At 34.3% G+C, this 24547-nt stretch overlaps 7 protein-coding genes across 14 annotated transcripts; 4 read left to right on the plus strand and 3 right to left on the minus strand.

Moving 5' to 3' along the window:
- The first annotated feature begins 1120 nt into the window (after positions 1-1120).
- LOC114871900 (dynein light chain Tctex-type 5-like) lies at positions 1121-2259 on the plus strand. The gene is made up of 4 exons (XM_029178464.2): positions 1121-1225; positions 1293-1379; positions 1517-1713; positions 2094-2259. The coding sequence occupies exons 1-4, from the start codon at positions 1121-1123 to the stop codon at positions 2257-2259; spliced, it is 555 nt and encodes a 184-aa protein (XP_029034297.1).
- Positions 2260-4857: 2598 nt separating this feature from the next.
- Positions 4858-8650, minus strand: LOC114871825 (junctional adhesion molecule B-like). Of its 2 annotated transcripts, none has more exons than XM_029178286.2 (6): positions 7956-8650; positions 7478-7638; positions 6416-6626; positions 6176-6326; positions 5961-6109; positions 4858-5101 (listed from the first exon to the last, which is right to left on the minus strand). In XM_029178286.2, the coding sequence occupies exons 1-6, from the start codon at positions 8041-8043 to the stop codon at positions 5001-5003; spliced, it is 861 nt and encodes a 286-aa protein (XP_029034119.1). In that variant the 5' UTR covers positions 8044-8650; the 3' UTR covers positions 4858-5000. The 2 variants fall into 2 exon arrangements, with proteins under 2 accessions (XP_029034119.1, XP_029034117.1); XM_029178284.2 differs by having other exon boundaries at positions 6416-6638.
- A 137-nt stretch (positions 8651-8787) lies between these two features.
- Positions 8788-16245, minus strand: LOC114871823 (molybdenum cofactor biosynthesis protein 1). Of its 4 annotated transcripts, XM_029178280.2 has the most exons (9): positions 16204-16245; positions 11708-11811; positions 11476-11638; positions 11179-11296; positions 10936-11103; positions 10642-10868; positions 10338-10562; positions 10022-10256; positions 8788-9724 (listed from the first exon to the last, which is right to left on the minus strand). In XM_029178280.2, the coding sequence occupies exons 3-9, from the start codon at positions 11563-11565 to the stop codon at positions 9132-9134; spliced, it is 1656 nt and encodes a 551-aa protein (XP_029034113.1). In that variant the 5' UTR covers positions 11566-11638; positions 11708-11811; positions 16204-16245; the 3' UTR covers positions 8788-9131. The 4 variants fall into 4 exon arrangements, with proteins under 4 accessions (XP_029034113.1, XP_029034114.1, XP_029034112.1 ...); XM_029178281.2 differs by lacking the exon at positions 11476-11638; XM_029178279.2 differs by having other exon boundaries at positions 11476-11811.
- On the plus strand, positions 11892-15694 carry LOC114871822 (nuclear exosome regulator NRDE2). The gene is made up of 10 exons (XM_029178278.2): positions 11892-12123; positions 12200-12831; positions 12887-13250; positions 13324-13470; positions 13545-13813; positions 13895-14223; positions 14293-14833; positions 14915-15061; positions 15151-15326; positions 15402-15694. The coding sequence occupies exons 1-10, from the start codon at positions 12048-12050 to the stop codon at positions 15652-15654; spliced, it is 2934 nt and encodes a 977-aa protein (XP_029034111.1). The 5' UTR covers positions 11892-12047; the 3' UTR covers positions 15655-15694.
- Positions 15787-17859, plus strand: LOC114871827. 3 transcript variants are annotated; one of them, XM_029178289.2, is made up of 5 exons: positions 15787-15905; positions 16431-16516; positions 16584-16662; positions 16761-16883; positions 17188-17859. In XM_029178289.2, the coding sequence occupies exons 2-5, from the start codon at positions 16445-16447 to the stop codon at positions 17412-17414; spliced, it is 501 nt and encodes a 166-aa protein (XP_029034122.1). In that variant the 5' UTR covers positions 15787-15905; positions 16431-16444; the 3' UTR covers positions 17415-17859. The 3 variants fall into 3 exon arrangements, with proteins under 3 accessions (XP_029034122.1, XP_029034123.1, XP_029034124.1); XM_029178290.2 differs by having other exon boundaries at positions 16444-16516; XM_029178291.2 differs by lacking the exon at positions 15787-15905 and adding an exon at positions 15941-16034 and having other exon boundaries at positions 16444-16516.
- Positions 17860-18560: 701 nt separating this feature from the next.
- On the minus strand, positions 18561-20580 carry LOC114871826 (DNA fragmentation factor subunit alpha-like). Of its 2 annotated transcripts, XM_029178288.2 has the most exons (4): positions 20034-20580; positions 19601-19936; positions 19169-19478; positions 18561-19093 (listed from the first exon to the last, which is right to left on the minus strand). In XM_029178288.2, exons 2-4 carry the CDS (start codon positions 19776-19778, stop codon positions 18973-18975), a joined length of 609 nt encoding a protein of 202 aa, XP_029034121.1. In that variant the 5' UTR covers positions 19779-19936; positions 20034-20580; the 3' UTR covers positions 18561-18972. The 2 variants fall into 2 exon arrangements, with proteins under 2 accessions (XP_029034121.1, XP_029034120.1); XM_029178287.2 differs by having other exon boundaries at positions 19601-20580.
- A 69-nt stretch (positions 20581-20649) lies between these two features.
- Positions 20650-22661, plus strand: LOC114871821 (D-beta-hydroxybutyrate dehydrogenase, mitochondrial). The gene is made up of 6 exons (XM_029178276.2): positions 20650-21288; positions 21400-21483; positions 21574-21745; positions 21822-21943; positions 22036-22140; positions 22211-22661. Exons 1-6 carry the CDS (start codon positions 21073-21075, stop codon positions 22607-22609), a joined length of 1098 nt encoding a protein of 365 aa, XP_029034109.1. The 5' UTR covers positions 20650-21072; the 3' UTR covers positions 22610-22661.
- Positions 22662-24547: the final 1886 nt, after the last annotated feature.

A 24547-nucleotide genomic window follows, 5' to 3' on the forward strand; every position in this document is an offset into this window, starting at 1 on the left:
GTAGTAGAACTAGCCTGGTGATAGATTGTCCCGCTACCAGGCGTCGATCAAGTTTTCTTGTCGAAAAGCCAGAGTCGAATTTCCACCTCTTTCCTTTCCTTCGTTTCGCTTGCCTCGCAATCCACGAATTTCGCTTTCTCGACGAATGCAAATGCCTGCACAGCTAGAAAACGATCCTCGGATATACCTACGTGGAAGAAACACACACGCCTCACGGTTTTATCTGCTTTCTGAATTTTTTATTGGCCTTCTTCTGGCCGAGCAGATCGTAACCACGTTCTACGGCGCGGCGGGATTCGAACCTCTTGCTCGAGTGGAAAAGCTGATGGGTTCTCGCCGTAAATGAAACGAACAGCGACACCGTCGTACCGGTTTTTCTTATTTAAAACGACGAGCTCAGGAGAAGAGCAATTTAATCTCTCTAATTTTTATCTCGACTTTGACAATATTTAAATTAAAATAGTTCCATTAAGGCATTAATTAACTTAACAATCTATACTATTAGATGAATCGCTTTTAGTTTGTTGAATAGTGAAAAGAATAATCCTCCATAATCGTAGCTACTTTGAGAGGGGAAGAAATTGCGAGGATCCTAGGTCGATGCATCTCCATTAGCTCGGCAAGGTATTCTCGGCTTGAATCGGAACGAAGAAAGCGATGAATATAACCATTCACGACTACCTTATCTTTTCTAAACCCTTCGATTGGAATGCAACGCGACGCGCAGAAAAAACCCGTAAACTTCGATTTTCCATCGATAAGATTCATAGTTGATTTATCCCAGTAGCTTTTATTGCGATTCCTCGCATTGAAGAAGAGTCGCCCGAGGTTATAAGACTTCCAGACGAGCTGATCCTTTCGATAAAGCCGATATTTGCGTGTACACTGCATTCTTTATATTATTCAACCCCCCCCGCGTGACATTGCTGATCCCATTCACCAAAGAAATTATAAAATTCCACGCGATGCTAAGTGAATAGAAGAGGAACAACCGAAATCGGGAATGCTTGCGAAGCTTGACATAATTTCGTTGCCACCTTAGTAATTACTGGCTAACTTTCCTTTGTTACATTATAACCAAAAGTTCCATGAACAATTTCTGGCAATATATTTGAAGACCATGCATGCATCAAGCAAGCAAGCCATCGTTGAGTTTAGCACATCGAAAAGTCGTCCCTCGTACAGCACCTTACCAAGATCCAGCACCAGACAAACCATTGTCGATGTAAAATTAATTAATCACCGCTGATAGGTAGGTTAGTTTGCGTTTTACAAATTAGGAATTGTTTTAGAGTAAGAAAAGATTGCTGTCGAAGGTCTCTGTTCTCGGTTTACTAGGGAGTCGTGTGTTCTTTCATAAACGTGGTGATCGGGTGAAGGTACGTGAAATATTTCATTTTAATTAACTGTAGGAAGAAAAATATTCCATCGATCGAATTGCTAAACTATCACCGTATCCAGGCCGTCTTCCTGAATTCTTAACATTCTTCTAACTACCCTAAACTCTTAAACACAGATCCCGAGATATCAAAACACCTATCGTCTCGAACCATTTCACGCCTTCCATGCACACGACGTTGATATTCTTGTGAAAAATATCATGGAGAGAAAATTGGAGACAGTGACAGCTTACGATCCGAATCAGACGTCCAAATGGTGCATGGACATTGGAACCGATATACAAAAAGCAATCTTCAAGAAGGATTACGACAGGTAGAGATTATTTTCAACCCTGTGCCTATGCAACACATTTTTCTTCTTTTTCTTCAAAAAAAAAATCGAAATTTCTCTTTTGCCAAGAAAAATCCTGGAACCAGGTCTCCTCGGGGTTGTCGTAAATTCTTTTGTAACAGCTGCCCACGGCAAAAATGGTTCGAGTTACGGGTTTCTCATGTTTTTAATTTGAAATTCAACGAGAGCAATTGCATCCTGATAAAACTGAGCATTGTTTCGCGAAACGTGCGCAACTTGAACGCAATTATGGAAACGCGTTTGTTAGAAATATTTCTATTACCCGTGGCAGAAACGTATCGTTTAGCTTTTCTGTAATACGGATCAGAATTAATAATTGGATTTCTCTTTATTGTTGCAAGGTATAAAATAGTGACGCAGGTGGGTATTATACAACGTCTTGATCAAAGCATTCACACGAGCTTCCAGTGTCTCTGGGACGTGGAACGTGACAATTATTCCTACTACGTTTATGAGAACAACCACATATACGCTTGGTGTAGCGTGTTCGGTATATATTACGAGTAAATTATACCTTGCCTATGATTTTCATTTAATTTCTATTCTTTTTCTATCAATTATACACACGTGTTATCCATCATATTAATAAAAAAAAAAAAATTTGTCAATGAAAATTATAGCTGACTGGATACAAGTAACAAATATTTTACGAGCAGTCGGTAGAATTGGAAAAATTCCGATCGATTATGAAGTAACCATACACTATTAATATTTATTAGTTCCGCAACTGTGTCCCTGTTTCTCTTCCTTTTTCTCTTCGTCCACATCCTAACATTCGGTTTTCCGCGATGATTTATCGGGAAACTTTTCGTTGGCTCGTCTACTCTTCGTCGGAATAATAGACGGCGATTTAAAGTTTCGGAAACATGTTCGACATTTTTATAGATATTCACAGACTTGTTGGAACATTACAGTCGACCGATTTCCGGTTCGTTCGACGACGAGCCAAACGTCAAAAGATGGTCGTTTGACAAATTTGTCAACAGTTACGATAAGTTGAAATATTTCTTGTAAAAAAAAAGTGAAGAATTTCGTCATCACTGAGATCTATAACGTCTCGACGATCCCGGCAATTTCCGAGCCCGTAGATTTTTCGATAATGCGATTACAAGAAATACAAGCACCACCTTAATGACCCGGCTGGAAATTACCGGGAAATGTGTGGCCCGTCGCTCGTTAAATTAATGGCGCAATTTCAGCGTCGCGCCTCGTGACACGAGACGATCTTGTTGCGCGAGGAAAAACGCGGAAAATCGAAACAAGTATTTTCTATTAGATCGTTGCTCGTCAAACAACCAATTTTCACACGCGAAAACTCTATCGCTAATTCGTAACAGAAAATTATCTCCAAAAGCCACTTGTGCCTCATGAAATTAAAGTTTACAGCAAGCAATGAATCGGCTTGAGATCCCTTATCGATATTAAATTTTAATTTTTTAATCTAATTATTTAATTACATTGAATTTGTGATTGCTTTTGACGAAATTAAAGCGTTAAGTGGAAGGATAGAATTTCGCGAAGAAGCCAGAAGAAGGTGAACGGATCGCTGCGAAAATTACGGTCGCCCTGTTCGAGCTCATTAACTTCGACCCTGCAAGTCGTTAGATACCGTAAGAAGAAGCTTACCTGTAGACCGTGCGACTATCTTCTCGTATAACAAATTCACTAAAACCCCTGTTTGCCTGAAAACCTAACAGCCTGCCGTTCTAAATCTAACGCCAACTTAACTTCCGGATAACAAATGGTGTTCAGAATCTCGCCGAACTTTCACCTGGACAGGCTATATACCTAAAATTAATCTTGCGAAGAGAAAAACCTTTTTGTCCTATTTATAATAATTTTTCAATCTTCCTGCGATAGAATTCATCGATTTTGTTATAAACATTGCTCGACGTGTCGATCGAGTGTTTTTAATCAACGCGAAGAGTATTAAAAATTCATCGACAGTTCGAACAGTAAGTAATTTCGTTGACGTTTAATCTAAATTTTTATAACGGGATTAAGTAGAAGCTGTTTTGCTTTGTATTTCGTTCGGTTTTCGCGTCGCATAAAGGAAAAGGAATGCAAAGCACCGCGTTCACTGCCGCTTTATACACAGAGTACATTCATACCAGATTTCGAGCCGGTTCAAGAGACATTATATACGTAAATTTAAATGCTTTGCTAAACCGGATAAAGACCTGAATGGATCAACTTGCAAACTTGCCCGTTCCACGAGATAGCCTAATAATCGAAAGCGGGCTTTGCCGAGTTTCCTATTTCATCGAAACTCTTTATCCGTTTCCTGATTCACGATTATACCACGCGTTGAAGTAGCGCTCGAGAAATTTTCAACTGTGTAACATTTGAAAACTTCCGAGTGAGCAGGTTCAGCTGAGAAAAATCCTAGTTAAGCCAATGGCATCGAGAACTACTAAAAATTAATTGATACTTTTATCTGACTTACCTGTTACTTAGGAAAAATCCTTATCTAAGCTGATGGAAAGGTTTCTCGAGAGTGTCGAAAGGGATTACCGGGAAGTCCGTTAATCTTGTAGTAGAAGACGAAACTTGGAGACGAGAGCATCGAAGGAGACGAGGTACATCGCCGTTGTCCGTGGTACCGGCAATATCCAACCGGATATTCCGGTGATCATGGTCAGCAGGACAAGGAAGAGGAGAGGATCCGAGAGGTTTCCCCATGAATTTACATTGGCGATGTGTCCTCGTCTCCGTTTCGTGGCGGCCACCTAACAGATGCTTCTGTGCGATTTGCATAAAATGAGACCACCAGCAGCCAATGCTCGCTCTGTGTCCCCGTTGGGACGTGTGTGCCATCCTACCTACGCATTGCCGGACTTTAGAACTGTCTCTTCCATTATCGGAAAACGTGGTACGGATTTAATACCGATAATCTGGTTAATCGTACCAGGATCGACCGAATCGTTGTGTCAACGTTACATGGAAATTAACTTAAAAAACTGTCACATATCTGTTCCCATTTTGCTCGACGAAAGAAATTATGGCAAAATGGATATTCGTTAACAGACAAATCGCAATTTATTCTTTTAACGAATGTTACAGTCAATTTTATCGTTAGTGGCAAAGATGACAAAAACACATATGAACACCGTACAAGGTCTATTGCAACAGTTCATTTTTTCTTTTTTTTTTTTAATAATAAAATATTTCAAAACCAAATACCATTCGTAAAAAATTCAGTTGCCAGCAGTTGTAAAAACTCTGCCACCAGGAAAAATGGTGGTCGTTCATCGAAATATCGTGTCCACCAAGAGGAGTAAACTGAAGAGAATCGCTCTCCTGTTGATGTTCCCGGTGCCACCGTGTTGCATCGCCGCAGGATGTTCGCCTGAAAAGAAACTCGATTCAGAGACGGTCCAAACTATCGTCACCATTCGAGAACTGGGACACCGGGGGATTGGAGGATTAGAAATTTCGTGGAAAATTGAGAAAATTTCAACGGCGAATGAGGAATTTACATAACGAGAACACAGCTCGTGGTTTAATTTCAATTCGCGCTTGTTTCTCGTTCTCCCGATTTTCCAAGCATGTTCGTTAACGAGAAAACTGTAACGAGTTTCGCGAGTTACAACAATTGTTCTCCGGCTACATCGAAGGAACAGGTGTTACCGGACGTTACCGTGTAACGTTTCTTCCTTTTTAAACCACTCAACTATCTGTTCACTTTATATGTATACATGCATTCTGACGAGCAACTAGCGATGGGATTAAGCCAACAACAAAGTTGTTAATAACCATATCATCAGCCTTTAATCTTTGCGTTAAACAGACATAGAAATGAGTCGCGTTCATCAGTGGGCAAAATCAGGGGCTTTGTCTTTTAAATTTAATTAAAAAATATGAAGGGCTCCGATTTTCATCTAAAAAGTTATAGACGCGTCCCCGCGTCTTGCATATCAATCTCTTTGTCCGTAAAGGGATAAATCAGACTTATTCAAGTTTTAATTTTCATTTCGTTTTCATCTTAATCCCATCGCTGCATGCAACGTAACGATGGAAATTTCTCCTTGCGTAGACTCTCTGCGATAAGGATCTTTCGCGAGATAGATGTTCTTAAAGTATCTCGAGGTTCTTTGATGCTTCGAAGGGATCTCGAGAGGTTGATGGAATAAAGCGGCGGATTTTTTTGCGCCGATGAAGAGGAGAAGCTTTCCTTCGGGACTTAATCGAGCGTGTTTCATCCTCACCGTTCAACACGTGAACCATCACGCTGGCCGGGGCCACCTTGCTCGCGTCGCACGTGTAATTTCCGCTGTCGTTGAACATGGCACGAGTGATTAGCAGTTTGCTCGTCGTCCCGTTCTTACCTTTCTCAGTTTCCAGAGAAACGCCACCCCTGTCGAACGTTCAACGCATTATTAGAAATCCCGATAACCACCGTTTCGTCTTTCCTCGAACGCACCTTGGACCATCGAAATCGATCAGGGCACCGGCATGGTACCAAGTCACGTTGCTCGGAGGAATGTCTTGCATCTCCACGATGCAAGTCAAGCTAATCGTGCTACCCTTCTTCACGTACAGTTCTTCGGGACCGGTGATCTTCGCCTGAACGTCTGATATACCAACGAGAGAATTATCAAATGCCCGTAAAAAGTCTAACGCGATTTCATCTTCTAATGCTCGAAGAGCAATTGGAACTTACCTAAAACTTTCAAGGTAATCGCCCTATAAATCTTTGGTTCTGTATTAACTTGACACTCGTAAATGCCGGCATCCCGTGGTTGTACGTAATCTATTCGCAGATTCCAGTCGTCGCGCTCCGGATTGCCGATTATCCTAAATCTTGCGTCACTCGTATAAGTCACCAACATGGACGTCAAGATGTGTAAGTCCCTTTTTCGAATCCAAGACACCTGGGACAATATCTGAATCAGAATACGGGATATTTCGTCCACCGTTTAGCTATCCATCGCAATCAGCTACCCGTTTCCACTTTTCCCAAGAATAATGTTAATTGCAACAACTGTTGGGGAAAACGCGACCTCCTCGTTTACAACATGCTTTCGAGATAATCCTAGCGTCGCTATTGTTTAATATTTTACAGCGGGAAAAAAAAGCGGAGAGAAAAATACGCGGTACGACGTAGTTCGCGTTGTTTCCTTTTCTTTAATCGTTTGGAAGGAAGTGTACCGGAAGTACGGTGTACGACGCGATGTATACTCGAGGAAATGTAATTCTACTTGCACTTAGGAAATATTAGGTTGTTGCGCATTATTAGATGTTTCATTTCGAAATGTACGAACTCCCAGGCGATTCGATGATAGAAAAATTTCGCAAAATACCATTTATGCTACGTTAATTTAAACCTTGATGTTTGACGATAATGACTACATAAACCCTTTGTTATAGTCCTTCGTGTACAATGGGTGGTTGTCAGTTGTAGCAAACAAAGGTCTACAGCGAAATTCATCTATTGTTCCTCTACGGATTTCAATTAGGACATTTTGCAACAAAAGTTATTGATAATTAAATGCAATATTTGCAGGAAATGAAGCTGATGAATAGATAATATAACATTAATCTGACAAATTGCAATCAGGAACAATGTAATAAATTTTGATTAATAATATTATTAATCTTCGAATCCATCATTTGATCCGCAACAAGCTATTATAATATCGTGTGGGATTGTATGTTACAAGACGATACAGCATGACTTTATTGAAAAGAAAAAAGGAAAATGAAGAAACGTGACGATACTCACGGTTCTGTTGCCCAAATTCTTAACACGACACAACAGCACAACATTTTGTCCAACAACGGCGGTCACTTTTTGAGGCGAATCTATATAAAAATACGTCCTCTTCGTCCCTCGTTGTGAACGTTCCCCTTTATCGGGTTTCTCATCGTCGACTCGTTGCACCGCTAAAATTCAGGCATCTCGCTTGAACCCTCGGAAACCTTTGCCTTTTTATTATCCGTGTTTTTCGAGCAAAAGTGCTCGACGATTGAAGCGCGTCACGCTATTTAACTTTCGGAAAATGGCAACTTATTTTCGAGCACAAACATCAGACAAGAACTTGTGTACCGGACGAAATTTGGAAAGAGCTATATTTTAATTTACTTAATCGAGTAAACGCGATACGCGATGGTAATTCAACGAAAAGAAATTGGCCCAATTTTCGGTAAAACGTTATCGAAAAATTTCATCTTTTTTTATATATGATTAATATTTCTTGTACCTAAGTTTCTGTGACTAGAAGGAGGTTCTGCGTGTAACAGGTATCCGATTCCAAGCAGTATAAGGGCCATGCCATGGAACGGTGCCATTGTTTTTATTATATACAGGATTCTTTCATCTTTACTCGTTGTATTTTCGATTCCCCCGAAACTCTGAGAAATCGTCGAAGATCGTTAACGATTCCACGATCGTCCCTTGATCGTTAACATTTCTCATCCTTCGTCTTCCGAACGATACTCTCCGGATACTCTCCCTCATGTAAACCAAACGATCACCCACGAAACTTAAAAAGAAATAAACTTTAATTTCAGCGTAAAACGACGGCAACTATAATTTTATACATAAAGAGACACATCAACAGAAAACCATCGTTTTGTACTGCGATACAATTCTTTTTTTCTCTTTTTTTTTTTATTATTTGAAAAATAATAACGCGTTTATTCGTAGTAAAAAAGAAGGTATGATATTTAATGTTTTTTATAATTATAAAACGAAAATGTTTTCACGCTCGATCGGTGGAAAGACGACAAAGGATTTGGTTCGAGAACAACGCGTTCCGACAGCGTTCCAAATACTGAAAGCTAGTCCTGGCTTGAGGAAACGAAAAAGCTAAAATCAGGGTGCAGTGGCGCCTCGCGATGCAACCGATATTTGCGATTGCGCCGACAACTCGGTCTGCCTTTATCATCCTTATCTGACACACTTATCGGGTCTTTAATTATAAAAAAATTCGAGTTCTGTCGGTAAAACATATCCTGTTTTCCTTTCTGATAAGAGAATTTAACGCTTTAACTACTACTCACATAAATATGTATTTTTATATAAACAACAGATTATAATTTAACATTTTAATAAGAATTCAACAAATACATACACCGATTACCATTCATATTTTTTGTAAAGATTACAAAACAATTGTATAACCAAATGTACAAGAACCGAACTTTACGTTCTTGCATAACAATGATCCGGTATACGTTGATTAAATAAAATTCCTTATTCTTCGAGGTACATGCGCACGTATATCGGTACAAACCCTTTTAACAATAACAATTGTATGTATAATGAGAAAATAGAAACGTACATAAACGTTTAACGAGTTAAATAGTACTGTAGCCCATATAATACACTACAGAATCCCTCGATTGTACATATATTATGCGGTAATTTGGAATGGTTAATTCCTAATAAAATCACCCTTGGTACCACCGGTTTTTGAAACTAGTTCTATGTTAGTTATTTTCATCGATTTCGGAGAAGCCGCATATTTGCACATATCATATACTGTTAATGCCGCAATAGTTACGGCCGTTAAAGCTTCCATTTCTACACCAGTCTTACCAGTACACCTAACTTCTGCTGTAATTTCTACTCGATGTAATTCTGCGTTTAAATGCAAGTGCACGTTCACGTAGGATAACGAAAGTTGATGACACAAGGGTATCAAATCAGGGGTACGTTTAGCTCCCATAATTCCCGCCAACTGTGCTATAGACAATACGTCCCCTTTCTTTATATTATTCTCGTTTATCAATTTACTTATAGTCGAATCAACCTGTACGATTCCTCTCGCAATCGCGACGCGTTTAGTTTCAATTTTCGAACCAACGTCTACCATGCTTGCTTTACCGCTTTCGTCCACGTGCGACAACGAAGAGAATAGTCTTATGCTTGCATAATTCTTTAACGAAATTCTCGCGCCTGTTAAATTACGCGACTTATTGTTTCGTGAATTCTTATCACTTCTGACGTGTACGCGTATCTTTTCAACTGCAAGCATAAACAAGTATAGTTAAATTTATTAATTCATTGTACGATTTTACGTTATTATTTATAGTTAAACCGAGCGATAACGTTTGTACTCATAGTTTCAGTGAAACTATATTTTTCACTAGTATAAAATTTCCACGTTAATGGACTAACCCCCGATTAGAATCATTGGCCGGTTTTTCATCTGGGATAGATTGAACATTCCTGAAACACACATATTGTCGAGAACATATAAACGTTATCGCTTCGCAATACTTCACACTGTAAGATAATCTTTTATCAAATTAACGATAATACCTGCATGCTGCTTTTTCTTACGTCGTACCGCAGCTCCGATTATTTCCTTCAAGTCATCGTCAGACGCTCCGTTGCGTAAAGCATCTCTGAGGGATACTTCACCTTTTCCCTCGAACAAACATACTTTTAAATTTCCATCTGCTGTTATCCTCAATCGATTACATGAACTACAAAAATGTTCGCTCATAGACGTAATAAATCCGATTTGTCCTGTAAATCCAGGAACATGATATGCCTGTTTTAAAAAAAGTATTTTTATAGTACCATATACGCAACTATAAATTTCACATCATAAAATTTTATGAATATTACATACTTTCGATGTATCATTGAATTCATTTGGAAGACGTTGTAGCTCGGGATATACATCCCTAATAATTGTTTTCATATCATTAAAGGAAAGCATTTTATTCTGATTCCATTCATTTCCTTGAAAAGGCATGTACTCAATGAAACGCACATCAATTGGACGATCCTTTGTTAAATTTACGAAATCGATTAGTTCGTCGTCGTTAAAACCTTTCATTACAACACAATTCACCTAAAATTTTTTTTTATAATTTCATTACATTAACATTTAATTGCACAACATTTTACTAAAGTGCTAAACATTTTTTCACCTTCACAGGATTATAACCCAACTGAACAGCCAGGTCTATTGCAGCTATAACTCTAGACCAACCTTTCCTACGGGTGAATTGCTCAAAACGATTTTCTTTTAAAGTATCTAACGAAATATTTAATGCATCTAACCCAGCTTGTTGTAAAGCAGGTAACTGACGTGTTAATGTTAACCCATTGGTAGTGATTGCAACCTGCTTTAAATCAGGCAACTGTTTTAAGCCAGCTGTAATAAAATATGTAAATGTATTAAACATAAATAAAAAAATATTATCAGTAATTTAATTATTTACCAATAATGTTAACAATATCTTTCCTAACAGTTGGTTCACCACCAGTTAAACGTATTTTGCGTACACCTTCTTTGACAAATAAATCTGCTATTTTAATTATTTCTTCTGTTTTTAAAATACCATCATTTTTTGTTAGCTTAACCCCTTCTGCTGGCATACAATATAAACCTATAATAAATATAGTATATTGCATTATCATTTCAATTCAAATTATACATATCTCTTTTATAGATAGATACTTACATCGCAGATTGCAACGTTCAGTAATTGAAATACGTAAGTAAGTGTGATGTCTTCCAAATGAATCCGTAAGAATATCATTATTAGATGTGCTGTCTAATAATTCTCTAAACTGTTCCACCTATGATAACATAAATCAAAAATAATAGTGATTACATTTTACATGATTTATAATAAACAAATTGTAATAATGAACTAACATACAGTACTAAAGAAATAACTATATATGTATATAGTACATTCTATCCAAATTAAAAACCAAATATGTAATCAGTGTTTCAAATACAAATGAAAACTTACTCTGGATAGTTTAGCTGGAATAACAGATGCCTCTGTGGACGAATATGCAGCACCAAAAACTAACCGCACAGTATTAAATTTGCGAAACATTTAAATAAGATATGGTAAATAGCAATTCAACTAATATACAACTTCTAACCTTAATAGAAATGTTTGTAATTTTCTATGTAAAAAAGTAAAAAAACATAATGTAATTTACTTTCTAAATAAGATGGGTGACGTCTTCACTTACTTATCTGTTTGACGGTTTCATTGAAACTGTAATATGCATTGAAACCATGTAATTATCCTCAAAACGGTGTACATCATTTTCAATGGCCTTGAGTTTGTCGCAACCTACAATTGTGATAATTTCTATTAATCTTGAGATACCTTCGAATTATTTTACCGCGTATTTCATTCAACCAATCATACACCACTTTGTACAGGCACTGGATAAAGTTTCAACCATGTCTGATTTAATCTTGACAGAAGGATTATTGATATTGATGAGCATTTAATGCATGAACAACTTGTAGAAAACAAGAAATGTTATTTATTTTATGAAATTAATAATATACATTTAAAAAAACATGTCTTTGTTTCCGGCTTATTCTGGTGAAACACCTAAATCTTCAGATTCAAATGAACCAAACACTATTTCAGAAGGTTAATAAAATATTTTATAAATTAGCTTTGATTATGAAATTGCTTTTAATATAATAAACTTATTTTAAAATTGTAGGAAACGAATCAAGTTGGTTGCATAATTCTAGTTATCTGGAACAGATTTCATCCAGAAATCTTGTTGACTTTTCTTCTGACTCTTCAGATGAAACTCTAAATGAAAATTATGCAAACAAACAAGAAATCTTACATGATGTTACTTCTCTAAGCACACAAGAATCTGTATTAGATGAAAGGAAAAAACTTAAACATATCAAAAAGAGAAAAAAAGAGAAAAGAAAGCATGAAAAACATGAGAAACCACCATATGAACCAGAAGTGGAAAATCTGTATTTTGAAGACAAGTATAGAGATAAAGGAAATAGCACTGTAAAGACCCTTTGTTCTAGAGTAAGACCATACTATGATATTGAACAGAATTCTATTGGTTTTGCTTCACACAGACATTTAAAGAAAGACACATATCAAAGATATTATACAAAAAATATTGATCATGTAGAAAAAAATAAAAAAAAAAGCAATATTATTAGTAAGGAATCTACTACTGGTCAATCTAAAGAAGAGGAATGCACTCCTTTGTGGCAAATTAAGTTGGAAGAATTACAAAAAGCTAAAACTAAAGAATATAATGAAAAATTAGCAGAAAATCCAAATGACATTAAATTGTGGCTTGAATATATTGAATTTCAGGTATATTTTGCATTAATTTATATATTATAATTTGTTAAAATTATATCATTTACAGGATGTGTTAGGATATTTTCAACAATATCAAACAACAAAGGATGTCCAACGAGCACTGACATTAAAGAAATTGTCTATAGTTGAAAAAGCAATAGAAAAAAATGTAGAATCTATAGAACTATTAAAGTTAAAATTATCTTTCATGGGAGAGCTCTTACCAGCTGATGAGTGTTCAAAACAGCTTGAAACATTAATTAGTAAAGATTCTGGAAACATTGTTCTATGGCAAACATTTATTATGACTACACAAACTTCAGTAGCAATGTGTACAGTACCAAGAGTTTTAGACTTATATTCAAAATGTATTTGTATTTTAAAACAAAAAGCTAGGACAAATCCAAATATTTACGATGAACGATTATTACGTATGTACTAAATTATAAATTACTTCCATTTTCTGCCAAGTAAAATTAGTAACATTCAACTTATTATAAACAGAAATGTTGTACTGGTCTCTAACATTTCTGAGGCATACTGGGCTTTGGGAACAAATGTGGGAAACAATACGTCTGAATCTCAGCTTAAATCTTAGCTTGGGTAAAGATAGTTTATCTTTTCAAAAAACTATTGATGAAAAAAAGCTAAGTAAGTGGTTTTGTAATTAATATAAAATATTATTAATCGTAATATTATCACCCATTAATATTGTTAATTTACAGTTGGAATGGAGGAAGTGATATTAATGTCAAAATTACCACTTAATCAGTTATGGCAAAGAACAGAATCATTGAGAGAGAATTGCCACTGGATTAGTGTCAGCAGAGAAGAATTAGAATTAGTTGGTGATTCTCGAAGATTTATTATACCGGATGATGTCGCAGATTTTGTACATCCTATACTTTCAAGGAACTTAAATTTCCGAATGGCTATTCACGCATTACTTTTACTTAAAGTTCCACTTTTACCTACTCGAGACTATATGTTCAAAGTATGCCTCAATACATAAAGTTTAGAAAAAATCTGTGTCAGTTTTCATATCACATTCATCTTATGTTTTATACTTTTTTAGACGTTATGTTTAGAAGAATTTGAATGGGGTATAGAAACTTTGGAGATGTTACTTCCTTTTGCTTATCCTATGGCAGGTGAAATGACTGGTCATAGCCAAAGAAAGGAATTGTTGGATGGTATACTTGAAGGACATTTGACATCAGGTCCCCAATATCTTATGTTCCATCCTGCGCAAGAATCGTACCTAGATTTTATACGGGAAGTGTTTTTCACAATTGCGGAACATTTACCATCTCTGCAACGTACGAATATGTACATTTGGTGGCTAAGATTTGAAAAACTGCTTGTTTTTTTCCATAAAGATGATCCTTTAAAATATGATAACAAGTAAGAGTATTATTTGCTTTCATTTCATATGCCAGTATATTCATATAACTAATATCATACTTTTTACAGAGGAAAAAAATTAAAAACAACGTTAAAAGAATTTTTAAAAAAAGAGACAAATAGGAACAATTTACATTTCTATAGAGAATATGCATTAATAGAAAAAGAAATGGGTAGATTTGACAATTGCGTGAACATTTTGGAAACAGCGATTCGATCTCAAAATACGTGTCTGTCTGAAATTCATAATTTTGATGAAAAATTGGCTTTGTTTAGCTTGTATCGAACATTCATTGAAACTTTACTTAATTCTGACACATATAAAGAGACACACAGAATACAAATATTAAATATTATGAAACAAATAGTACCTGGAGATAGTGAAAACCAATTACTGATTGTAGAACAATATTTAGAAAATTGTGTAAAAACTTTATTAGAAGAAAATTCTATAGAAAATGAAGAAGATACATATTTTTTACCAAATCTTAAATGTGATACAATCGTATGTTACGTATACTTTTTGTACATTCGAGATTCCGATATTAACAGAATTATGAGCATATATAAAAACTGTATAAATTATTATAAGGAATATCATTATATACAGGTACTGTATTTTATATTTTCATTTTCATGGTAGAAACATTTGCATATATTTAGTATTCTGAATGCATCGTATTTATTTCAGGAACTATTGTATGAAAGTCTAATTGCACTTCTACAATTACAATGCAAACAGACCAAAGAGGAAAACATTTTAAAAGAGAAATTAAATGATATGTTAAATTTATATCCAAATAATTGTTTTGCTCTCTCAACATGGGCTTGTATTGAGGTAAAAATGATAACATTAAAAAAAATTGCATGCTTATAATGTAACAAATTTTGTATGTAATATTTATAAAATTAATATTTATTTAACAGAGTGAATCACCTATTTGGAAATGTAACACTCAAGTGTCCAAATTTCCATTATGGAAAGCACTTGCGATGTGTTTAGCAAGTCGTAAACGTGTTCATTTCTTAAAAGAAATTAAAGATTCTGTTAGTATGAATGCAGCAATTAACAAGTTGTTGCATTTTCATAAAACACTTGCAAGGTATATTTTTAATCAATTTTTATTGATGTTTCATATTGCATATATAAAAGTACAAAAAACAAATTTTTTTTCTAGAATACCAACCACTAGGTGTTGTCCTCTGTTATGGAGATTATACATGCTTCTTCTTAGAGAATATAACTTGTGTGAAAAAAAGGGAGAGGAAGTATATCATGAAAGTGTTGCACAGTGTCCTTGGGCTAGAAGTATCTACATTGATGCAGCTGAAGTTGCTCCTCAAATTCTTACACAAGTTCAAGATGTGATAAGAGAGAAAGAATTAAGAATGCATGTTACACCTGAAGAACTAGACATTTTACGTGGCTAACTTTAATTATTGATTAAATATATTCCTTATTTTAGTTGTATATATTATATGTATGATAACAAAATCAAATTTAACTTTCCATTTAAAAAAATAATAATTCTCTTTATATGTATCTCCATTTTATAAAGCTCCTGTTAGGTATATAACAAACAAGTACATATGTATACATATACATATATGTACATACATATACTTGCCAAGTATTAGGTGCGAGTACAATTGATTGGTTGATACACAATTTACAAATAAAAGTTAATATCCTTATTTTCTATTACCTTGTTGTTGACATTTAATATAACATAATAATACATTAATGTGAACATATAACTTTATTAGAACATAAGTTCTATTAGAATGCACAGTGATAATTAAAAGCATAGGTTAAGTTGGTTTCTATTTGAAATTTTATTCTTATCAATCAAATGTAAAACTTTGTTTATCTTCATAAGAAACAAAATTTTACAGTTTTCTTAATTTTTAAATAACTTTTGATACTCAAACGTTCTAACATTTTTCATTCAATAATATTAAAAAGGTACTTATATATACCTGCCGTCACCAGAGTCCATAACTGTCCATAACTAAGCTGCGCAGGTTGGAAGATGGTGGGGGAACTCAGCGAGCTCTCCGCGAATCGCTTTCCACTTCGTTTGGGAGTATCGCCAATCAGGGCGAAGATGCGTACTAGAGATGCGCGAAGAACGAAAACTGGTCTTTTCGCAGTTATGGACTCTAGTGAACTGCGGTATACAAGTATTACTTACACAAATTTTAAGTTTACTTCTTCAGCATGGATTTGAAAGCTGTGGTTGTCTCTGGAGAAGCATCAGAATCAGATGATGATGGTGGAAGCATTGTTACTGTATGTTATTTCTATAGTTATGCATGCTATAAAATAAGAAATAACAAATATTATATATTTTATATAGGACACAGGATTTCCTTCTGTACAAACACCTAAGTATTGTGGTACTATAATTTCTGGTGAAGCTTCAGAATCTGATGATGGTAAGACTTTCAATGCATACAAAAGTTATGTTGTTAAATATGAAAATGAAATTATTGTAAAACAATTACAAATTTCTAATTGATTTATTATTTATTAGATGGAACAAGTTTTAGCAGTGTCGTTGATGCAGTGGATGCTATGGCTTGTATGCCTTATGCCGAGGTACCAAAATCAAAAAAGTGTTCTATAAAATACAATAGTTTACTTCATAAGAAATTGTGTAAGTTAAAATATTTATTTTAGATAAAAGTATTTCTTCTTTTTAACATTATTTTATTAATGTTATTGTAATACAATATGCATTGCTATACCTAAATTAATAAGTTTGTTACAGAAAATTACCAGTAACATAATAATTAATGTGATATAAATTTCTATCAGATTCAGGCTTATTTTATTTGACCTAAAATTTTAATTATTTAAAGCATTTTCTATTTTATGTATTTTATGTACATAAAAATGTATGATGTTTAATTATGAAAATATCTTTAGTATTTAAATTGACATACTTTATAATAACATAGATGAATGCAACAAAACATTGGATAGAGACTTTACCCAAATGGTTGAAGGAACAGTTAATACTGCCATTCAAGAATTGTCAACTGTTAATCGACAGCTGCTAAAAAATGAATTAATTCTTCAAGAAGCTGTTTGTCAATTACGTATCGCCTGCAGTCGAACGAAAGATGCTTCAAATGCATTACAGCAACTCATAGACAGCAATTTTTTACATTCAATTAAAACTTAATTTATGTGAATGTATTTTGTTACATATTATTCAAATATATAATAGATAATGATGATAACAATCATAATACTAATAATAATAACATTAGTAATATTACCTTAATATAATGTGTTAAATATCGGTATTAAAAAAGCGTGGTACTCTGAGGATTTAATGGGTAGGATATTGTTGAGCATTGGTTTTCCTTTAATTGGCAGTTCTATTAAATATATTAATTGTTTTCTAGTACGTCTTAAAAAAATGTAAATAAAATATTATTCCTTCCAAATACACTGTAAAGAAAGATTATTAAAAATTACATATAGAACAAATTTATAATTACCGACTCATTTGGATGTTATTAATTATTAAATATGCCTATACTGATCGTTGCATTTTAAATATCCAAATGACAATAAATGTAAATGTCATTTTATAATATACAGATGTTAAGGTATATATCAAAGAGTGTCACAACGTTTTCTTTAAAATGTTTCTGCAAAGAATGAACATAAGCATTAAACCTTTTGCTTGAAATTAAGTTAATACTTTAGAATATTATAATTTTTTCTTACAAATATGGATATAATAACATAAATTTTATTCTGATGCAATACTGATCTGCATATGCATAATCTTTTCAGAAACATGTGCACATTTTCTTTTTTTTCCTGCAATTTTTTTTATCAAACGCATAACTTCGGTATCAAAGAGCTGATATTGTTTTTTATCTACTACAGTACTAAATTTAGTGTTCAATGAATTGGTGATTGTAATGGGGATGCACTCTTTCTCTATAAATTCAGTCTTAAACATTTCATCAATCTTCGTTGAACTAAAGCTTGGTATAATATTTCTACATACAAAATTTCGTAAATCAAACAGGTCGTCTTTCTAGTAATACTGATATGACAACATCGTGACGGAATGTTTTCTGTGACATGATATTCCTATATAATTTTTGTATGTAGTACATTTAGATTATTTAATAGTTAAATTGCATGTGTACAACTATGCATATGTATATAAGACCTCATTTTGCAGTGAAGCAATTCCTTATACCAAATTCTACAAAACAGCATTAAAGTGGCATATATATACCACTGATTCGTACAAAACAAAAAGACTAGAAAACAAATTACTATTAACAAAAAATACAATGAGATATTCTTATTGTATAAAATTATAATATGGACAAGCATCAACTTTCAATACACTTTTTTTCTGCTAATAAATTTAAAGGTTCATATATTTAATAAATACTTGCAAACATTTCGGAAATAATTTTTAGCCATCGGTGAAAGATGGAAATTTAGTTTCTGTACATGTCTCTTTGCCATTGCATTACTCAAAATTCTGCATAGAAGAATTTTTAAGTTTTCATGGACAATGTAAGTATTCAATTTTTGTGAATAACGTGATGGTAAAAGATGGCACAATAAACTGTTATGCTATAAACATGATGGGCTCAATTCCAGAAAAGGATTAAGGTTTGTTGTAATTGGCGACCTTTATAAAATATGCGACGTCGCACTCGATACATATTAGCCAATGTGAGGGCGCCCACCCCCCACATGGCCTACGCTCGCTCCATCTCACCACTGCTTGCATACATCTGAAGAAGTGCCATTGACTCTTGTGCTTGTCGTTTCTCGGCCAAAAACCTGCCTGAGGCTTCTTTTAATTGTTCTAAGAAGATTCTAAAACAATGTATAAATTAAATAATAACATATTTTATAATATTAAATCGAATTTCAAATTTATTTATTATATACCTGTCAGGCACTATATCAGCTAAGCTGTCTGGGTCCATATCGCTAAGTAATTCTAAATCATTTCCACCAAGTAATGATATATGAGATGGATCACCATGCAATGATGAAACTAATGGCTCTATTGGAGGCCGACGTCTTCTAACTTCATCTCTTTGTCCACCTTCTATATTATCTACATCATCAACAACAATATAACGAGAAGCAGCTTTACTGCTTCCTGCTGCTATCCACTTTTGTTCTCCATAGAGAACCATTAAACTGGTGTTTCTTTCTAGCGTTGCAAAGTATTCTTCATCGTCTACTTCCGTTCCTAGTATAAAAATGACACACTATAATATTTAATAAAAGAAATATAAATAAAAACTATTGAAAAATTAACAGTGAGCATACATTATATTTATTTAAATCAAATGAAATTAAAGTTAGCCTTACCATCTTGTTCTAGAACAATTGTAAGTTCTGCATCCAAAGGCAAAGACAAGCGACTCCTTGCAATACTAGTCAATTCTTTTAGGGAAGAAGCTGTGATTCCCTTTCGTTTTTCTCTGGCATGGTCAACAATTTTGTAAGGATTTCCTAATCCTTGCGATATACCCGCTGTTTCTGACATATTGCTTTAGATAACAACTAAGAAAGCAATCTAAAAACTGCTTCCAAAGAAGTCCGTTTAGTTTTGTACTTTACTAGTTCGATCAAATATCGATCAAACGTATGAAATTATGCCATCAAAAGTTTACTTTCTTCAAAAGAATTGACCGCTACTAAGGCCTGATAATCGTTGCACATTACTTTATCAATGTTACCGATAAATTAAATCGTATCAGATATTTCATTTACACAAGTAACAACTGTCAGAAGTATTTACCTAATGTTTGTTAGAAAAACGTTTGCAGCGATACTTAAAACACTAAATACATGCCGGTAATTCGGGTATAAAGTTGTACAATTAAAACGTAAGTAAGTAAGGGCAGTGTTTTGGATTGCATTGGATTGTTGATTTCGTAAGGGTCTTACTAAGATTATTAATAATTCACATACACAGATAAAAAACTTGAAAAGCGTAAGATAAGTTACGACTGAGTGACTGAACTGACCGTATGTCAACTCAACACTGGGTCAATGGTGCAACTACCTCTCCTATTTATATTCTCTGTAGACTACTGCGTATGGTATGTCCGAGAGACACCCTCCATGGTATTTCCTCCCAACATGGCACCCACACAGAAATCAATAACCTACCCCACTCTGGTATTCATCTTTTTTTTTTTGTTAACGACAGATGAATTGTTTACATTAGTAGACCGATCATTCTCTGAATAAATATTGAACACTATAAATTTCTATGAACAGATTAATTTATTTATTTTCAAATTTTATATGTCCATGACCTACTTTAATTATAATATTTAATCATTTATTTTCAGAACCATGAATGCATATAATAAAATGTACATAATTTTGAGTATAAATATAAAAATAAGTGGAAAAAATGCTTTTCATAAAGAAATCAATCAATGTTATAGCTCATTAAAAAATATGTGTATTATATATACAATAAATAAAAAATTACATTGATACAAATGGTATCAGCATCTGCTAATAAGTATGGTACTTATACATTGCTATGTAATAGCAACTAAAAACATATATTACACAGTTAAATAAAATCAATTTAATTAAGAAAAAATTTTTTAAATAATAATGCTAATAAAACAGAATATAATTTTACTAGGATCTGTGCATTTAAGACACAGCACTGTGGTTAAATTTAGATCAATGAGACTAGATACCACTTTAAGTTTAAAGTTAGCTCAGAGTTAGCCCAGTTAGGGCTCTTAGCTGAGCCACAAGTTTGAATGGATCCGATTAAATTTATTTAAAATATTAGTAAAATTAAACCGGAGATGCCTTTATCAAGTGGAAATAAAGAACCAGATGACAGTCAAACATGGGAATTAGCAGAAAGATGTCTTCTTCCAATTGCATTTTCACATGCAATCGCAGTCATTTTAGCAACTGTTTTAAATACATTAAATATATCACAAACATCTAGTTTTGTGCTTTTTCTATTGTTATTAGTTATATCCATAGGGTCTACATTGTTTTATCACAATCTGAAGGTAAGACAAAATTACAAAAGTTATGAATGTTTATTAATCTATATTAAAATTATATATTAACACCTGTGTTCAATAATTATAACTAACATACTTATGGTGTGTGTTTTACAGGTAACTGCTGCAGGGAAAGCAGTTCTGATTACAGGATGTGATTCAAGAGTTGGATATACTTTGAGTAAACAATTAGATGAATTGGTAAGAAAAGTTTAATAGTTACAACAATTACCATCATTTATTTCTATTATATTCCTATGTTTATACATACCTATAAATTGATGTTTAAAGGGATTTACCGTTTTCGCGGGATTTAACACCAAAAATGAAGATGAAGCAATGCAAAAATTAAAGCAAGAAGCTTCTGGCAGATTACATGTATTACAACTGGACATAACTAGTGAACATGATATCCACTCAACTTTTCTTTATGTGAATGAAAACTTGCCAGATGGTGCACCAGGTTTAATATTTTATTTCCTTTTCAATATTAAATATCAAATCAACATTCTTAAATTTCATTATATTGTTTGTATTAGGTTTATGGGCATTAGTCCATGCTGCTGCTTGGGTAACTCTAGGTGAATGTGAATGGGTACCTCCTTCCATATTAAAACGTAGCATAGACATTAATTTCATCGGCCTTGCTCGCTTAACTCAAGTAATCATACTACAGTACTATTAAAATTATTCATTATTATATACAGCTATATTAATAATTACCCAAATATATGAAATAATTTCTGTTTAAAGGTTTTTCTACCTCTAATTAGAAGATCAAAAGGTCGTGTTGTATTGGTCAGCAGCCTTCTAGCTCGAATACCAAGTCCTGTTCGGGGTATTTATTGTGCAGTTAAGGTAATTTCCTCAAATCTGTATTATCCATTTTATTATACTTATAATGAAATATTATACATACATATATTAGGCTGCAGTTGAAGCTTGGGGGGCTTGTCTTAGATTAGAAATGAGAAGATGGGGAGTGGATGTGGTTATTGTTGAGACCAGTGAATATGTATCTGGAAATGCATGGTTAAAAGATAACAGTGCATTATTAGAACAAGCTAGAGAAATGTGGACTCAATTAGATCCCCAAACCCGCAAGGAATATGGAGAAGAACTATTTCAAAAAGAAATGTTAGCTCTTGAAAAATATACACAAGGAATAGAAGCTGATTTAACCCCAGTAACCAGAGCCTTAACAGATGGGGTGATGAAAACTTTTCCAATGAGAAGGTATGCACCAGTTTCACGTAAAGAAAGAATACAAGCTTTGTGTAGTGATTATCTTCCAAAACCAGTTTATGATATATTATATACAAACTAAAAATGAAAATCTAAGAGTACAGATGATGCTAAATAAAAGATTATTTAAAGCACATACTTTACTTATTAAATACCATTAAATGTCATTTGAAATCTAACAAACAATTTATTTCTCTCTACCAATTCACCAAAATACAAGCTAACTCAGGGGATGGTGTACAAACTTTCGTTCAGAAAAATAGTGTGTTCTACGATTTCGTTGATTTGTCACTCGCGAAAGACGTCGAAAAGGTAAAACAGACCACAAATTTAGTTCCTCGTTTTTTCTGTAAGGCGCAGTTCGTTCGTTTTCTGCTCTCGACCATAGCACCGACGAGATACTGTAGTATCTCGTCGGTGATTATGTACATATACATCTAGCATACATGTTTGATTTAGTTATTTGCGAAAGGTAACGTAGTATATCATGCCGTTAGTTGGATGCAATAATTCAGGTGATGCTTAAATCAGTTTCTGTTCAGCTTAATTTTCGATCAACCATGGCCTGTTTTACCGATGCGGAATTCGAAGTTCAGCCTCGACGCTTTCCTAATTAAAAGTACTACTGTTCCTTTGTTTCGGAAAGTCAATCGGTAACTCGTTGAGTAGTTTGCACCGTTTTTGTATAGATAACGCTGCGACCAAAAATGAGAATACATCCTCCTCTTTTTACGACGTCCAAAGACTGACTGACGCGTTTCAGCGCGAAGCGGCTAATTTATAAAGATAGGTTTCATGTTCACCTAACGCGTCAACCTAAAGAGATAAAGGGACGCAGGGCTATAAGGGATAGAGAGATATAAGATGAGGGTATAGGGTTATAAGAGATACAGGGATATACAAAATACGACATCAGGTGTAGAGAACAGGTGTTGGAAGAACAACGTTCCCTTCAGGTGCATCGTAGCGAAATACACACTATGCCATTACTGTTTATGAGTAGCATAAATTCTTCTTGTTTCTAGAGACGCAGGTGAAATAGATATATAAAACAATAAATGAGGATTGATTTTATTTTATTTCAGGAAAATACTGAATTTTCCAAAATAGTACCAAGTGAAGATTTGAATCTCATTGTCAGAGTCTCATGTTATATTCTAATTAAAGGCTATTTATTAAGATGCACACTTTCTAACTCAATTAGTGGAACGAAATTCCTCTAGTTGTACAATGACTCAAGAAGATTCGATTGAAAATATCTCCGACACGAACCCATTATGCGTTTCGCAATCCGTTGGATAATGTTGGATAATAGCGAAAGTGGTCGCAGCATCCTGCCGTGGGAATGGCAACTCGTTTCTCCTCCTCAGCCACTGACCTCTGTTTATTTTTGAAGCAGAAATTATTAAAAAAATCATTTTACTTTTTTCACATGTTTTGATCGTATTTTTAGAAAGGACAAATGGTACAAGCAGCGATAAGATTTTTATTTATCCAACCTGGCTCGTCCCTGTCGTCGAACAATAAAATTTACTGCGGAATACCTTGCAGAAGAATCTTTCCTCCCTGTCGTTTCACGCGACGTGCACTTGATCCTGGGATAAGGACCGCTACCTTGCCAAGGTAAGACGACAGACAAAGAGATAGTTTGTAAACCTTGTAGGCTGGATTCCTTCGGACAATGGAACAACCGAGAAGAGACAAATTTGTTTTGATTTTAGCCTCTGCTGGAATCAATTGCAGCAGGAAGTGGCTATTCCATAGATTACAGTGTTGCACATAAAATAAAATGGCAAACCACGTATCTATCTTTCAACAATCTCCTTCAATCTCCCTACACCATTTTCCTCAATCATCCTTATCTAAATAGTATCTCTTGCTCGTGAAATTGTTTATTCTCATCAGCATCAACATCAGTGTTTAACATAATTAAAAGCATAGTTAAGATTCTACTCTAATCTACACCTGGATGTAACTCTTCAAGTTTTATAGAGCAAAGGGACAACACGGAGACCACCCA

The sequence above is a fragment of the Osmia bicornis genome, chromosome 1 (genome assembly GCF_907164935.1).
Source record: "Osmia bicornis bicornis chromosome 1, iOsmBic2.1, whole genome shotgun sequence".
In the NCBI taxonomy this organism is placed as follows: Eukaryota; Metazoa; Arthropoda; class Insecta; order Hymenoptera; family Megachilidae; genus Osmia; species Osmia bicornis.